The sequence below is a fragment of the Macrosteles quadrilineatus genome, unplaced genomic scaffold (genome assembly GCF_028750875.1).
Source record: "Macrosteles quadrilineatus isolate MER2022 unplaced genomic scaffold, UCM_ALF_1.0 Scaffold_3__2_contigs__length_128488019, whole genome shotgun sequence".
In the NCBI taxonomy this organism is placed as follows: domain Eukaryota; kingdom Metazoa; phylum Arthropoda; class Insecta; order Hemiptera; family Cicadellidae; genus Macrosteles; species Macrosteles quadrilineatus.
In genome coordinates, this window is record NW_026542596.1 from 109,524,609 (window position 1) to 109,543,552 (window position 18,944).

Here is an 18,944-nt window from a genome sequence, read left to right on the forward strand (position 1 = left end):
ATAACCTCTTATTGCCACTGACAGATGCAGCAAAACATTGTACCAATACCAAACACTAATTACACCACTCAACAATTAAATTGGCCTGAACAGCTGATTAGTTGGAAGTTCGAATCATTACAATTTTACCAGTGTTGAACTATACAGTGAACCTTTAAGTTGAACCTTTAATTTGATGTGCATTTGATGTATTGACCCATGCTTCCATTTAAGATTTTCTTCTGACTCCTTGTGGGACGTCCCCCTGAAGAGTTATTGAATCACTGAATATGTGTTAAAATAGAGTTTTATGCCCTGTAACTTTGTACCAAGTATTTTAGCTCTATCTGCATTATTTTTTAAAATATTTAACCGTTCCGGGACTTTTCTACCACACTGTATGCTGTTATGAAAGTAAACTATGCTGTTATGTGAAACTTTTCAATTCTAAGAACTGAACTGAAACGGTCATAGGTAAAATTATGTGATTGATTTTGTGATGCGGAAAAAGCTTCTGCATGTGCCTTCTTACTTTTAAAGGCTAAGCATTCGCTCAAAAATAAGCTTTACACGAAAATAGGAATATTCACTTTCTAACAAGACAGCTTGCCAATATGAATATTGGAAGAGAAGTCTGCTCTTGAAACTATTTGATTTCCAATTTCCACAGGGGTAACACTTAGGCCTATTTAAAATAAACGGTATCAGCATTCTGACACATACTTTCTCCCATAAAGTTTGTCAACAACGTCATATCCGGAAATGGGATTTGTAAAATTTTGTTCAGAATTTAAGGACTATAACATACTACATTTTTATCAAAATTGTTCATGCCATTTTTGAGAAAATCCTAATTATCCGTTATTTTATGGGGTTTTTATGGGGAAAATAACATAATTTACAATAACTTTTGAACCGTAATTTTTACAGGAATGGGATTTGTGCCGTTTTCTTCAGAATATAAAGGACTATAACATACTTCATTTTTATCAAAGTCGTTCGGGCCGTTTTTGGGAAAATCCTATTTTTCCGTTATTTTATGGGGTTTTATGGAAAAATTCCCATTAAAAATAAAAACATTTTTAAAAATGAAAAAACTATCAAAATTTTAAGGACCATAACATACTATGTTAAAATAAAACCGGATTTTTTTCTAAAATCCTATTTTTCGTTATTTTATGGGGTTTTTATGGGAAAATAACATAATTTACCATAACTTTTGAACCGTAATTTTTACAGAAATGGGATGTGTACCATTTTGTTCAGAATTTAAAGGGCTACAACATACTAAATTTTTATCAAAATCGTTCGGGCCATTTTCGAGAAAATCCTATTTTTCCGTTTTTTTTATGGGTTTTTAAGGAAAAATCCCCATTAAAAATCAAAATTTCAAAAAAATGAAAAAAACGCCTGGAGATACCATGGATTAGAACCTACATACCAAATTTCATCGAAATCGGACCACAGGTGTAGTCCCTAGCTCTGTACACATCCAGACACACAGACATCACTTTGAAAACCACTTTTTTGGGTCCAGGGGGACCCAAAACGGATATATCCACTCAAAACTCAAACTCGAAAATTTTGACGAAAACAATACTTTCTCCATATACTATGGTATAGGGGGAGAAAGTAAAAATCTATTATCAAATTTCTTTTTTAATTAAATTAAATCCTTTCCCTTTGTCTATTGTAGCTAGCTATATTTTTAATTTTTGTACCAAAAATTTTGAAGACATTTTCCATGATTGCAATATCAGAGCCTTTTTCACACCCAAAAAATCTAAAAACTATTCAAATCCACTAATAAAAATTAATATTATAAAAACAATTTCCCAAACGGTATTATTTTTCAGTATGCTATTAATTAATATTAGAATTTTTAGGATTATTGTTTTAAAATTCCAAGTTTAGGCCTTTATCACAATGGGCTACGTTACATAAGCATTGACTTAAATGGGATAGGCCTACCTATTTACAAACTGAGTGTAAATATACACACGGCTGGCCGCGCCTCCAGAAATTCAGTGGCTTGGGGTTGCAATTTTTAAAATAAATTATTCCTAAAATTTTTAACTCAGCTAATCTTCCGAAAAATGTTTGTAGCTTCTTAAAGGTCAAAGATAAAAAATTTATAAAATATGTTCTGAAAAGATGGGTTTTCAGAGCATATTTTAATAGCCCTACTTACTAATACATAGGCTCTTATGGGATTTTTCAGCAGTGATTCCATTTGTTGGGCAGTATGAAGGGGTAACTGGGATCACTAACTGTCATTTAAAAAAAATAATTTTAGTAATGATACAATTTAGGAAAAATATAATTGTAGAGAACCATGGAAACCATGGAAATAGGTGTGTTAATTTTTATTACTATGGGCACAGAAAACATAATACTACAACTCAGAATGCCAACCGCATGGTAAAAAGCGTTAAGTACTTTGAGAGAGCTTTGCCTGTCAATTCGTAGGTAGCGCCACCAGCGTTGCGATGCACTCTCTTAAAGTACTTAACGCTCTTTTTACCATGCGGTTGGCATTCTGGGTTAAAGTAGTATGTTTTCTGTGCTATGGGTTAGTAACTTTATTCCCTACATTACTTCAAAAATGAATTATGTCATTTCCTGATCTCAATTACACCACTTCACCTAATTAAGTTTACTTGGGAGTGTTGCTAATTTCTTTGAAGGCGAGTGGAAACTTATAATATTTAAATTTCAGCTAATTTTTATGCAGAATAAATTAATTGATTGAAAGAAAATAAGTTTATAAATTAAACTCACTTTAATCTCTTTACAATATGGTGGAGAGGACACAAATAAAAGTCATGTTTAAAGGTGTTTTTTTAATCGTTATTACATAAAAAATTACTTCCTAACCTGCTGACCTCCCTGGCGCATCATGTCCTGCAAAAAACACCATGAAGTAAGTTGAAACAGAAGGAAGGGGGTCTACAGGATATTTGTAAGGTAATAGAATTCATCCATGACACATACATTATCAAATCTTAAGATGGTCAATCTGATATTTACAATACCAAAAAGATCAATGAGGTTGTTTAAAGTAGAGGCTTTACCAATGTAGTGTTAAGATTTTTAATGATTTTGATTCTAGATTTTTTATGATTTAACTTAACACACTTAAGCTATTTTTTAATTCCTCCAGGCCTAGTAGAATCTGAAACTTTTGAAGAGCGAGTAATACATATAAAGGCAATTAATTAATTAAATTACATCCTTCTTGCTCAATCAAGCAAGCTGAAACAAAGGATAACAAACAACAATTTAGGCTAAACCAAAGAAAAAGAAAAAGTTAACTAATAAAAACTACAATATAATTTTGATCTTGGTCAGTTAGAGAAATGATTTCTTAGGATTGATATTGAAGTTTAGGAACAGCAATTTAAGCTCATGGCAACTCCTTGTTATAAATTATTTAATTAGATTTTATTGAGTGCTTACAAGTAAACTTCAAGTAAAAAAAAAATTTATATAAAAAGTTGTCGTGGTGTTTTGCTTCAATTGTGGTCAATATCTGGGATCTGCAAGATGGGTTTTAACTATGATATTGGTAATCAGACCTCCACAAGTCACTTTTTAAACTCCCAGGCATGGCCATTTCTGGTAGCAAAGTGAGTGTAGTACCTAAATCTTTAGAATTAACTTCTAAGATCAATAATGATAAGAAATCATGTAGTATATCTGTCTTCCATCAAAACATACAATGTCTAGCAACTAGAATTGACTCATTAATTATCACAATTGAAGAATTAAAGCCACATATTATAATTTTGACTGAACATAAATTAAACCAACATGAAATAACAAAACTCAAAATACCAGGGTATCAAGTTTCGACCTGGTACACTAGAACAGATTTCGGGGGAGGGGGGGTATTAATTTTGGTGTCAGAAAAAATTGAATTCAAAAATATAATGCTAAGTTCATTACAGGCGCTTAATCAAGATAAAATCTTTGAATCTTGTGTAACAGAAATTAAAGCAGGCAAAGAAAAATTTTTAGTGGCTGGGGTATATAGAACACCATCACAAGACGTTGATATATATTTGGAAAAACTAAGTGAACTTTTGAAAATTTTAAGTAAAACTGACAAAAAAATTTTATTGGGGGGTGATTTTAATATTGATGTTTTGAGAGAAGACAATAAGAAAAAGAAGTTTGTTAATGTTTTGCAGATGCATGGTTTTAAATATACAATTAAAATTCCAACTAGAGTTGCTGAAAAGAGTTTATCTGCCATTGATAATTTTATTACTAATTTAGATAACAATTTTTTTGAAGTAGAATGTTTAATTACAGCATTGTCAGATCATGATGGACAACTTTTTAAAATCCTCAGTTCAAAAAGTACAAAAAACAATTTAAATCTTAAAATACATAAGTATGAAAGGAGGTATAAACAAGAGAGCATTAACCTTTTCATTTATGACCTTTCCAAAGAGGATTGGACAAAACTTTATAACTGTAATGTGGAAGACAAATTTACTTATTTCTATAACATTTTAAAATATTACTTCAATTTGCATTTCCCTAAAACAAAAATAGTTTCCAGTAATGTAAATAATGGATGGATTGATGATGAAATTATCAATGAGCGTCATGAAATAATTGCAGAACATGACTTATATAGAGATGATAGAAGTAACATAGCATTGAAGAATTATATTAAGGAACACAAGAAGAGATACAAAAATATGATAGAACTTAAGAAAAAAACCCATTTTGACAATAAAATTAGAAATTCTACCAATGTTAACAAAACTGTTTGGAAAATTGTGAACACTGAAACAAAAAGTAAAAAAGAAAGATGTCATAGTAATATTTCACTCAAACATAACGGCAAAAAAATAGAAGAACCATATGCTGTCGCAAACATCTTAAATGATAATTTTGCTGAGATGGTTGACAAAAATGTTTTACCAAAATTAAAGAAAACCCAACAACATTCTGATCAAAGTATTTTAAACATAAAATTTAGGTGTCAAACCATCGATGAATCAATTTTGACATCCATAATTGATTCAATAAAACCTAAATGGTCATCCGGTTATGATGAAATTCCAATCAAAATTATTAAAGAATCAAAATCTGTTTTGTTAAAGCCACTTTTACATGTGATTAATACATCACTAATAACAGGCGTTTTTCCCGCTCAACTAAAAATATCAAAAATAATTCCAGTATATAAAAAAGGTGATAAAAAAGATCCGCAAAACTATAGACCATCGGCAATTCAACCTGCTCTATCAAAGCTATTTGAAAAAAGTTTACTTTTTCAACTAGTAGATTATTTTGAAAATAACCACTTATTAGATCAAGAACAGCATGGATATAGAAAAAATAAATCTACTACTACAGCTCTAATTTCTTATATTGAAAATGTATTACATAAGTTGGATGAGGACAATTATGTTGTTGGCGCCTTTTTAGATATGTCTAAGGCTTTTGATAGCGTGAATCATTTAAAGTTACTGCAAAAACTCAGAGCATATGGAATTAGTGGTAAAGAACTGGACTGGATAAAATCTTATTTAGAGGGCCGCCAACAGTTTGTTAACATTGGGTATTTAGATGGAAATAAGATGTACAATGTTAGATCTAATGTTAGGGAAGTTAAGTATTCTGTTCCTCAGGGATCTGTGTTGGGTCCATTCCTGTTCCTGTGCTACTTGGGAGGGATGCCAAAACATTTATCTGAACGGGTAGAAAACAATGCCCTCTGCTTGTATGCAGATGACATAAGTATGTCTATACATGAAAAGAATATTGAACTTCTTGAAATAAAAATGAAAGATTCGCTCAAAATAATTGGAGATTACCTAAATGAAAAAAACCTTTTACTTAATGAAAACAAAACAACCTTTATCAAATTTGAATGTAAAAAGTTTGGCGAAAAGATATTTGAAAATTTTGCATGTGAAACCAAATTTTTAGGTCTAACCTTGGACAGTACACTAAAGTGGACCTCACATGTCAATAAAATATGTAATAAAATTAGCTCCGGTATTTTTACTTTAAGACGACTATATCCCCTTTGCAGTAAAGAAATTTTGCGTGTGGTTTATTATTCAAATATACACTCCCATATTGCTTATGGCATTGAAATTTATGGTGGAACAAATAAATCTAACTTAAATGAAATTTTACATTTACAAAAAGAGGCCATAAGGTGCATCCTTAATTTAAATGAAAATGAATCATGTAAAAATCGTTTCAAAGAATTAGAATTCTTTACAGTTTACAGCCTCTATATATATATAAGACTATATTATATGTTAAAAGCCGGGAGTCGCAACTGCAAAGACAGCAAGATGTACATACTTACAATACTAGACACAAACAAAATTTTATAATTAAAAAGCATAAAAAAGAAAAATTTAAAGAAAGTCCTGATTATATTGGGGTTACATTTTTTCATTCCCTCCCTTGTAGCATCAGAAATGAGGAAAACGGAAATAAGTTCAAAAAAAGGCTTAAGAATTTTCTAATTAGTGGAGAGTTTTATAATTTTGAAGAATTTACTGCACTATGTTCAAATATGTAAATAAACATGTAAATATGTAAAAAAATAAAAAAAACAAAATGGATCAGGAAAATGGTTTTAGTATTAGTTATAGTTTAAGATTAAGACGCATTTATGTACACTTTGTTGTATGTTTGAATAAAGATTTATTTGACGACTTGACTTGACTTGACTGCTATACCTTGAAAGCGTTTAGTGTTCTCTCCAACATGACTTAGCGTTAAAACTAATGACCTACTTACCCTGGGGAAGTTACGTGCAGGAGGTGTTCTGATCTTCCTGTCTGCCTTCGACCTGTTCCTCACCACCTTGGAATGGATGGCGCAAGATACGCAGTAGTGAAGCTTTGCGTAGAGCTTCGGCAGTTGGTATGCTGCAAAGAAAATATCAACTGTACAACCGCTTTACAACCACAGTGGAATCGACTTGTGCACGGCTCAGCTGTTTAGGCAAATTTGATTTTTTCTTCTGTTTGGCAGCTCAATTATACACCATCTTTACCTGACAAACACATCAGTAGCCTACGAGTAATGGATAAATAAGAGTTGCATCAGACATGCATTTCTTCTCCTCCAAAAGGAAATGTCCTCTTACCTCCATGCAGACATTAAATTTAACATAGTAAATTTAAACATGCTGCATTAAATTTTGCAAAATTTAAATTACATTAGCCTAATTTGTATTTCTGTTCTTATAGTATTTATATTGATCTAAGAAAAGCTGAAAGACCTTTTATCATTTTGACATTTGTGTTCAAAGTCTAGTTAAAGCCTAGGAGGCATCAAAACAAACTAAATTTTAATATTTTTTTTAAGGCAATTTTCCGATTTGCTTACATTTTCTTAATATTAGCTAGCAGAGTTGGGCCTACAATGAATAGTTTTGTATGGTTAAAATTGTTTGAAAATTGGTAAAGTTATAACATAAAATAGTAAGTAACAATACCCCAACCTACATAGGCTAGAACTACGGTACAGAAACATACTTCAAAACAGATTTAAGCTTATATAAATGCTTGATCTAAATGTTAAACTAATCATAGTGTATACAGAAAAAAACTCACAGGAATATACACTGGCCTCAGTGATATCTCTGACAGCAGCGGCTTCAACAATGTTACGGATGACAAACTTCTTGATAGCCTTGTCTTTGGGCACACACCGAGCGCAGTTTGTGCATCGGACAGGGTTGACATGACCACGGCCATGCTTGGATCGTCCTCCATTCCTTCGCTTCTTGGTCTGTTATCATTGAGATTGGTTAAAACTTACTAACTATTGTTCAGCAGACCTATTACTTTACAAACCTCTCTAAATTAAACATACAGTGGTCTTCATCAAATGTCTGAAAAAGGTAGTAGGTTTAAATATATTAGGCTATAATCAGCTTATTTATTTTTAGCTCTCTGCATACATCTATATATTATAGGCCACTACTTATTTATGATATTGTCTTTGATAAAGCTATATTAGGCCTATGCATGTTTGAAATTGAAAGGTGTTATATTGTAATGTGACTGTGGTGTCACAAATATTTACAGTAAAACCTCATTAACGTTTAACAGCTGACAGGGGGCACGTCTAGCTGGCTTTGTCTTTATTACTGGTCACGTTTTATTTTTCAAGTTATTAATTGTTGAATATTTGACATTTCTTTGAAGATAATTAGTCTTTTAAAAACCATGAAAAATTTAAACTTTCCCGATAACTTGACAACCCAAAAATTACTTTAAAATAACCTGACCAAATTTTCTCCAATATCAATTTTTTTGACATTGTCGTAGAATTACAAATATAGCAATAAAATAACTTGAAATACCCCCACCGCAGCAGACTAAACGAATTTCCATTTGCCCAATTTGATTTTCAAATAGGCTATCTATTTCAATAACATTACGCTTAACGAGCTCCCAGTTATGTCTTATGCCGTCTGTTATGCAAAATGAGGTATTAAAGAAGTGAATATTAACTTAGCTGTTACCAAAGTTTTATTTGGAAACCACTGAAAATATTTTCTACAGGTTATAGGACCAGGTCTTTAAAGATTAGATAAGAGTAAAGCCCAATTGAAGAGAAGAAAATATATGAAGATGTCTACTAACAACCTCAACTTTCCGCAGCCCAGCAACACTAACTTTTCTAACAGGAAGTTCAGGGTTGAAGGTTTCAATTTAGCAAACATGGATTCAAAGAAAGGTGAAAATTGAACACAAATCCAAAGAGGTCAAAGCAATGTCCATTATTTTACAATGTGTGTCGGATACAATTGGAGAATTTGAAAGGTTGAGAAACCCTGTATGACATGTTTGCCTGTCTTAACATGTTCGCTGCGGCACGTCAAATGGCAGGCGTATCCTTAATGCGTAACTTAGCCTACAGCAAGTTTGGTTGGTTATATTAGGTTAGTTTAGAATAGTTTAATTTCTTTATCCAATATAGGCTACCTTATAGGCTGTAGATTATTTTTGCCTAAACAAGATTGGTTCTTAATCCTATTCTCTAATACGCTAGTATAACCACATAACTCAATAACTCTGTTATTTAACCAAGTTTAACTTAGACATATTTGCTACTGTAAGCCTATTACTATTTGTCTGTCTGTCTGTAATGTGTTTGAAGATATTAAAACAGATGGAATATGGATCATAACTTAAAGGAAAACAAAAATATTGATACATCGAAAAGAAATCATCGATAATAATTAATGTTCCCCTTAACAGGAAAGTACCCATTAAGTCTATCTTATTTTTGTTATTAGTCCACTCATCAACTCAATAGTTGTATCACAAAAATCGTATTCTGTATGTAAGTTAATGGTTTGTCCATAAATAAATAAAATAAATAAGGGTAATTCCATATCAGTTCAACCAGGCCATCTCACCCACCATCTCAGAATTTGATGAAACTTGGCTTGTTTGTTCTAACCATAAAGATAAGTCACCATACCAAATTTTAACTCAATACCTCTTACCGTTTTTTTTTTTATAGCCCTTCAAAGTTTTTCATTTCCGCTAGTGCTAACCATCCGATGTCGCGGAATAAAACTCGCTTACTTTTAGAAAATAATTTATAACTTTTATGTTTACTGAACAATCTTCATGAAAATTCATGTACTTATTCTTTAAGACATGAGGATTCCAGAAAAAAATACTAATACCTCTTAGTTTAATGTAATAAGGCTGAAAAAAAATCCTAGTTTGTACCTATGAATTTTTAAAACGCGGAGACATAGTTTAGCGTAAAATGGATTATCTAGGAAAGGGTATGAGATTAACACAAAAACCTTTTTTTACTAATAATCCTTATTAAATTAGCTATCAGATGCTGCAAAAAAATTCATGGGGTTTTAATACCTTCATTGTTTTTTATTAAGTTAAATATCAAATTATTAATTTTTTTTCCGTTTTATTTTACAGAACTATAAGGATTTCAAGGAATTAAAATGACCTAGACTTAAACACTGTTATAAAGAACTTGATAATGATTAATTAGTACTAAATTAAAATCATGATATTTTAACCCATAACTGTCTCAAGAACTTATATTTTATACTAACTTAACACCATAATAATTAAAATTAGGAACAATAATGTCTTGTACGTACATGAATATTTCATTTATTAGAATCTTAATTACATTCAGTAGATATGTACAAATAATTTAAGTTAATGGAGTTTTGAAAATTTCTCTTCAATTGATCTCATACACTTTTCTGGAAATTTGTATGTTCTTCCTGTAGCAGTGTCTGGTGGATCAACAATTGCCAGTACATGCGGAACTGGTACAGGGCAAATGTCCTCGCGCTTAGGCCATTGAAATGATGGGGATGGCCCTGCAGGATGCATAAACTGTACTGTCACATCACATTCTTCTATATTAACTTCAGTTATCACTCCGAAGTACCATCGATCGTCATATATACAAGCCACGTAGCTTGATGGGCTTAAATGTTCTTCTGCCACAATCGGTGTTGATTTACTGTTTAAGTTAAACAAGAGAGTAGGTTTCTCATCACTAGAAATCCTCCTTGTTTCCAAGTTCCCTGAACTGTCTAGTGGCTTGAAGTTGTGGAAACTTCGTGTTCCTGGGACTGTTTGCACGTCTTCAAAGCGTTTTTCCAAGAAAGAACAAACGTTACACATATCATCTTTGGAAATAAAAAAAAAAAATTAACTTTGGTAATTTTTGATTTACAAAAATCAAACAAATGTGAAGGAGTCAGAATCTGATCTCCGAGAGGCCTCTGTAAACTTTCCTTTCTGGCTAATCTTTTTACTGTGCCTCCAATTCCATCACATTCGGTTTTGCCGTGACTTGTAGCAAAAAATGACCATTGTGCCTTTATATTAAAATCTTTTTCATGGAGGCACAGGTTAAAAAAATTGAACTTATTCTTATATTGGCCGGCACATCCGACACTGAAATAATGGATTTCAGTTACATGTGAATACTTTTCTTTGATGAATTCTGTCACAATTTCTTGGATTTTGTACACCATAGAAACGTCATGCTTCATATCATCAGATATTATACAGAGAGATAAGACTAACCTTTCACCTGTTGCACTAGTTAGATTAATTATGATAGGATGTATAGTACACGAGTCGGATGTCCAGTGGTATCCCTGGGCTTCATCCTGTATTGTGAAAGAGTAATTTTCACTGAAGTCCATTGAAACTACAGCATCGTTTGCATCAGAGGATTCTTTTAGGATTTTAAAATATTTTGATTGTGACTTTGCAATGAAGGAGTGGGGAATAAGTTTCTCCAATTTTGATGATAGATCTTCAATGAAGTCTTCAACTTTTGCTGTTTGAGTTATCATTTGGGTTCTGTCAGTTGATATCCACTGATTAAATTCAATGTTGTCGTCTTCATCATAATCTTCAAATTTTGTTAGCAAAAAGCTTGTTAGATTTTCTTTAGGAGGGCAAAGGTTACAGTGTCGTAACATACACTCACGACTTGGGTTTTCACACACCAACATTTTTGTTAGATCTTTGTAGCTTTCATCGAAGTGTGCAGCATGGATCATTAAGATCACATTCTGGTGTATAGTACATACACATACTGAGTGGGTGCCGCTGGCACCAGCCAAGATACACCATTTTGGGCGGAGTGAACAGAACTTTGAAAAACCCACTTTAATTTCTGGATGATCTTTTTTTAAAATTTGAGTAAATTTCATGTAGATTCCCTAAAACTAACCTCTTTCTTTCATATTGTTTTTTTCCTATGCTCACGACATCTTTCATTCCAGGTAAAACCCTAGACTGTTCGTCACTTTGGTAATATTGTTTTACCAACTCAACTACTTCAGGTTTAAGATGTTTTCCTCTTTTTGAGTCTGGTTCTGCTAACAAGCCTTTTTCTCTAAACAGTTTCTGTGCTTGTCTCACAGAATAGTCTGAAACCTGAAAAGTGTCTTTTATTCGTTGCCTTGACCAATTTAATGAAGCTGGTATAGTGAGTAGCTGAATCTGTGTTTTCTTCTTCTGTGTCAAATGTAGATCATCCTTTATGTTATTGATTAACTTGTCCATATCTGCAGCCTTTTCTTCAACAGTCTTTTCCAAAGTTCTTTTATCTTCAGGTACTTCAACGTCAAGAACCAACTCAATTTTTCTTTTCACGCTTTCCTGTAATTTTTCAATTTTTTCTTTGGCATATTTTGGCTTACTGTGTTCATTTAGAGCATGAAGTTTCAAGGGTGAGCAACCTACTTCTGTTAATGATGTATTTAAAGAAGAAATTACCTCTTCTTTTTGTAAATCAGGGTAATGCACATCACAATCTTCACACTGTTCACTATCACTATCAGTACATTCATCTGTTGTGTTTTGAGCTTTAAACAATGTTTTTCGACAAGAGGCACATAGTTTTTCTCCTGGTTTTATTTTGAACCCCTTTAAAATTAATACTTTGCTTTGCTGTACAGTAACTACTCTCAGTGTTTTTGTTATGGGTTTCTTATGTTTCTTGTATGGATCGCAGCATTTCTTTTGTAAAAATTCAAATTTATTCAAAAAATAATATTTATGGTGAAAACAAATAGTACCACCATCATCCTCTTTCCCAGTTCTTAGCTTTATTAGATTTATTTCTTCTTCAGATAAGTTATTGACATTTTGGGTACCTTTATTTTTTATGAAACTTGTTTTGTGGCATTCAGTTAATGTTAAATCCCCTATGCTGCATTTAACTTCCATTTTATATCTTAGTATAATATAAATTTTCTTTTAAAAATACAAAAACAAACACTAGTTTCATACATAACTTATATTAAAATAATACTGTAAGATAAACCACACTATATAAATTATCTTGCACAATACTGCACTAAACACTTGCACTACAATGTTTTATGTTGCATCAAGGAGCACCAGATACTGACTGAGCAAAGTCCTGCCAATAACAGTACAACAATAGAATTGCATGTTAAGACTTGAAAAAAACCTGTTGCCACTTGCTCAGGAAGCTCAGGCTCCAAAGTGTGCTGACTAGGAAAGCCTGTTGTTACTTGCTTAGACAGCTCAAAGGCAGTATCTTATAGTTCATATATTTTAAATTACTAAAAATTATTTTATATATTATTTTATTTTTATTTCAATATAAAATGAAGTTTTTGAAACAGTTAAGAGGTTGAAATATGACTAAATTAATTTAGTAAATTAGAAACATTTTGTAATAGTGTATAGGGCAAGTTTTAATTCCTTAAAATTCTTAAATAGTTCTGTAAATGAAACGAAAAAAAAAATTAATAATTTGATATTTAACTTAATAAAAAACAATGAAGGTATTAAAACCCCATGAATTTTTTTGCAGCATCTGATAGCTAATTTAATAAGGATTAACTTATTAGTAAAAAAAGGTTTTTGTGTTTATCTCATACCCTTTCCTAGATAATCCATTTTACGCTAAACTATGTCTCCGCGTTTTAAAAATTCATAGGTACAAACTAGAAATTTTTTTCAGCCTTATTACATTAAACTAAGAGGTATTAGTATTTTTTTCTGGAATCCTCATGTCTTAAAGAATAAGTACATGAATTTTCATGAAGATTGTTCAGTAAACATAAAAGTTATAAATTATTTTCTAAAAGTAAGCGAGTTTTATTCCGCGACATCGGATGGTTAGCACTAGCGGAAATGAAAAACTTTAAAGGGCTATAAAAAAAAAACGGTAAGAGATATTAAGTTAAAATTTGGTATGGTGACTTATCTTTATGGTTAGAACAAACAAGCCAAGTTTCATCAAATTCTGAGATGGTGGGTGAGTAAATCATTTTTCGTTGGTTGAATTGATGTGGAATGACCCATAAATAAATAAGTTAAGTAGACCAAACTCTAGCCTAATTTCAGGGTAGGTCTACAGCTAATAAAAATTTGTTGTGATTGCACATTCAGTGCAGGTTACGGAGTGCAAACCAGACCTAGACCCAGGCCTAAATGCTTCAGGTGCGGAAGAACGCACCATTTGATAGGTAGGCCTATCAATTGATATCAATTATATCAAGGTATCAATTTGATAGGGATAACTCAGGGTAATGCAAGAGGGAATTTCAGGAACGGCCACACTCAAGGTGTTAAGCCACTAGCTAGGCTTACACACTAAAACAAACAAATATAATAAGTTAGCACTGTGTAGTCTGATCTGAAACAAGTTATAGGCTACTGGATTGAAGTATAAAACTGGCGGGTACAGTTTCTTAACTGGGCTACGCTAATATTGATTGAAACTATCGATTCGATTAGTAAACTTTCATACGAATTTTTTCATCATCAGCAAGTTTGGTTGGTTAGGTTAGGTTATGATAGTTTAATTTTATAATAGATATACGCCTATTTTAAAATATCGATTATTAGGCCTAATCAATATTTTCAATATGATAGTTTCAATCAATATTAATGTAGCCCAGTTAAGAAACTGTACCCAAACTGCAGAAACAGACACAACCTTCCCTGTACGAGGCTGACATTTCCCGCCCCATCCCAGCGGTGCCTTTACCACAGGGCCCGGCGCACTTAATTTAACATGTTTTAGTGTGTTAACTTACAGAAGTAAAATTAGTATAGGCTATGGTTACATTTAGACCTAAATTGCAAATTCAATTGGGCCTATAAATAAGACTAGACCATTAAGTTATCACTTCTGAACATAGAAACAATGCTAAGGCCTACCTATTATTGTTCAGCATCTAGATAAGATTTTTGAACTAAATTAAATATAAGAAACTTCGGCTGGGTTTAGAAAGAAATAATATTAATTTAAATCTATAGTTAACAGATTTAAGATCAAAATAAATCAATCTAATGTGCAAAGTGTGGACCAAAGTTGCATAGCCTAAAGCCTAACCTAACAATGCACGTGTCAACCAAACATAGGTAATTAACCAATGAACACTAACACTTCTCTGAATATTCTTAAAGACGCTGAATTAACTTTTAAATATTTTAGTTAAAATTAAAGTAGTAAAAATCGTCCTTACCATTGTGATTAGTTGTTTTAAGCAATAAATAACACGACACGCTTCTGCAGAGGAAGTGGATCACACGAAATCCGAAGAAAAAGAAGGCAGAGCAGAGTTCTCCTCTCAGTCAGAGTTGATGATGACTTGATCACAACAACGGAAAATGGATTCAAGTCTGCCAACATGGAAATAGAAACTGATATGCATATAATTTCTTTTTGTAAAAAAATACAACCGACTTCAAACGCTCTAAAAAGAATGAAATAATTTCAATAAAGTAAACTTTTGTATTAGGCAAGCTCACATATTTTAAGTCGGCGCGGCTCTATGATGATTTTTGATACAAAATTGAAAGAGGGTGTCCATATTGCAGGTGACTATCTATAACTAAAGGTGTTAATCTGCATGTGTTTTTCGTAGTTATGCGTTAAGTGTTATTTTATTACCGTAATCAGAGATCGGCATTATAGTGGCATTAACGAGTATCTTTAAAAAGATTATAATGCATTTAAATGTTTATAACTTTGAAAAGTAACGTTTTAATACTAAACTAGCTTCTTTTCCCTATTATAATATCAAACTAAATTATTTTCCTATTCATATAGAACATTTGTGTGTGTTATTTTCATAATGCATTTATTCTGAAGTAAACATAAAATACAAGAAAATATTTCCATTAATATAAAACAAAACAGTTCAGTATGTTTTTTATATATTTATGTTATCCAGCTACAATTTATTGATTTTCAAAATACACACACAATATTTAATTTCAATCATATTTGCAGTTTGAGCCGCGCCGACTTGAAATACGTGAGCTTGCCTAATACAAAAGTTTACTTTATTGAAATTATTTCATTCTTTTTAGAGCGTTTGAAGTCGGTTGTATTTTTTTACAAAAAGAAATTATTTCATGATTTTTAGTGACTGTATATTTTTTTATATATCAATCACTTGAGGTTTTTTGATAAGCAAAACTGTTTGAAACAATCAAAAGTTCCACAGAACAATAATTATTTTAAAACTGCTTGAGTCACCTGTTGAGGTTACATAGTCATTGGTTATGAAAATAAACATTTTTAGATATTCCTTAAGAAAGAAAGAGTTGTCCATTACATTAGGCCTGATGAAAAACTAATTGTCTTTTCTAGATACATTGAAATGTCAGACATCATCGTTTCCTGCAATGAAAATAAACATTTTTAGATATTCCTTAAGAAAGAAAGAGTTGTCCATTACATTAGGCCTTATGAAAAACTAATTGTCTTTTCTAGATACATTGAAATGTCAGACATCATCGTTTCCTGCAATCGGTGTACTTCTACATTATAAAAAGAAATACAGTAACGTCTCAAGCCTTTTGGAACAATATGAAAGTTATTCCTCAGCTACCAGCACTAAACAATCTCTCAAAAGTGGAAAATTGGTCGTTAACACGTATAGTACCTTTGGAAAATATTATATGAAAGATTGGTTCAGCTAAAAGTGGTGTAAGTCATGTAGGGGGTTTTGTTTGATCAAGATATAGCCTAGTCGAAATTGCAAATCATCTTCCCCTAGGACTTTCCGAAGCAGGCATAATAGTACTGATATGATAATAGTAACTGTGTAGAGAATATTAATAAACATTCCACATCTGCAAATGCATGTTTAGTAATTAAAATATTTAACACTTTTAAGACAATTGACGATTATGCACTGTCACACTTCTTAGGTCGTGTAAGGAATAATTGCATTTAATTTATATTTAGACCTGTTTTACAAATGCTTTGGTTTTCACAATACACCTTTATTTGTCGATATCATACAGCTATTCACTGAAACATATATGTTTTTGTAAGTCAGAATATTCAATACTAAAAACAGAATTACTGTATACACAAATCAGGTCAAACGTTAAAATACATTTTCTATAGTAACTGTTCTATTTCTAATCCAAGAATATTAAACACACATCTTGTTTCAACAAACTCTATTTCAAAACTAAACCAATGTTTACAAAAACATGTTTACAAAAATCATCTGTCAACAAAAGATATTTAAACACACATAAATCATATGACTAGAAGAACAGACTTAATACAACAGTAACCAAAACAAAAAGCATTTTTCTCAATGTAATTAATTTAGGCTCCATGGCAAGAAATAGTTTATTGATCAGAAGCAACTGTTTCATGAAGAATTGTCTGTAGCTTCATTTAAATGGTTTCAACTAACAGCTGTAGGAATGTTATTATTATTTATTGCCTTCTCTGCACAAATGTAAACAATCTGCACAAATGTAAACAAAATAAATGTTGAATATTTAAGGTTTTCAGAATTTTTCACCGAAACTAATATTATACTTAAACATAATATATAAGGTACCAAATAGAAACTCTCCTGGTTATTTTGGTGGTGGAACCACACTGATCGGTAAAAGAATCACAGAGAAATTGGTGAACATACATAGAAAAAAAAAACATCGCCACAGACAAATTGAGAACCTCCTCCTTTTGTTGGTAGTGGGGAAGTCGGTTAAAAAGTGTCACGATAGTATTATCATAGATAAAACATACTCCCTTAGACAATTTTATTGTTAGTTCTGTACGGTTTATGTAGAGGTCGTGTTTTGTTTACAATTTGTTTCCCGTTAATACAGCCATTTAAAACCTCGTTTAACCAAATAATATGATCTAATCATAAACAATAAATTGTCCCCTAGTTATATAACCAAACAGTAAAGCACAAATCAAGAAATTAACTCTTAAATAATAGAAACAAAGTTTCGTCGAAACTAGCACCCAGTGTCACGTACATGAACTAGACACGAAAAACGTGCTTCAAAATTTACACTGGGATGAGAAGTCTACTTGTGTTGGTTAGTCTGTATTATCTAAGCACGGCCACCTTTAACTACAGGCCCGGCCACCTTTAACCACAGACCACGGCTTGGTAGAATTGGCAACGTCGCAAGTGGTGTTGTTTAGTGACAGACGTCCCTTAAGATAACATGGCACACAGGTGATATCAGCTCATTAATTCGCACTTTATTGATTTAAATTTAAATTTATGAACATAAATTTATTAAAATATTGAGAATAAAACATACAGAATTGAAAACCGAACCAATATGAATTAAAAATCTATATCTGTACATTTTAAGCGGAGTCAATATTGTCATAGTCCATTAACCAATCTTTCGTAAATACACAAACTTAATACCATTAGCAAAGCTTCTAAACAAAACAGCTGTTACAACCCACTTGCGACGTTTATTTATTTATTTATTCCAACGGCATATATCACCAATTTACACTGTAGATACAAGAAGCCTATGTGGTAACAACATGCATTTTAACAGAAAACTTAACAACTAACTTAAATCTATGGCAGGATCAGAGCAACATTGGTAACAGGAAATATAATCATGACTAGGAAAGCAATAATTAACAATGAAGTACAAAGTAATTGTGAAAAAGCAATAACAAAGGTAAGAATTTGGACTGGCAATGGCATACAGTTGAACAATCGATCAGCAAAAGCAAGGTAAATCTTTGGCTAGGAAAGCTATAATATAACAATGAAGTCGAAATAGAATATGAAAAAGCAATAACAATAGTAAATATTTGATCCAACAAAACAGTGTTAAACAAACGATAACATAACTCAAACATGATTAAATTTACATAAAACGAAAAAGATAGCAAATTACGAATATAATAACAACGGGAGACACTAAGTTTCATTGGCAGGGGACCAGGATGCGGCCGCAGAACGCCTGACGGCTGCTAGGCTGTCATGAAAGAGGTCCACTGAAGCCGAGACGTAGTTGCCGGAACGCATAAGCCTTGGGATAGGGCTGTTCTGGAGGTAACTTCTACCTGCATGCTCCAGCTCAAATAAACGCTGCTCCCTAGTCCTGATGGTGGGCACTCTGAAATTCATCTTCTCCTAAGGACAAACTACCTTGCCA

The 18,944-nt window shown here is 32.0% G+C and overlaps 1 protein-coding gene across 1 annotated transcript; it reads right to left on the bottom strand.

Annotated features, from left to right (window-relative positions):
• Positions 1-2,807: 2,807 nt before the first annotated feature.
• Positions 2,808-15,114, bottom strand: LOC128988904 (40S ribosomal protein S26). Its single transcript, XM_054410672.1, has 4 exons — positions 15,008-15,114; positions 7,584-7,761; positions 6,763-6,893; positions 2,808-2,883 (listed from the first exon to the last, which is right to left on the bottom strand). Exons 1-4 carry the CDS (start codon positions 15,008-15,010, stop codon positions 2,845-2,847), a joined length of 351 nt encoding a protein of 116 aa, XP_054266647.1. The 5' UTR covers positions 15,011-15,114; the 3' UTR covers positions 2,808-2,844.
• Between the last annotated feature and the right edge of the window lie 3,830 nt (positions 15,115-18,944).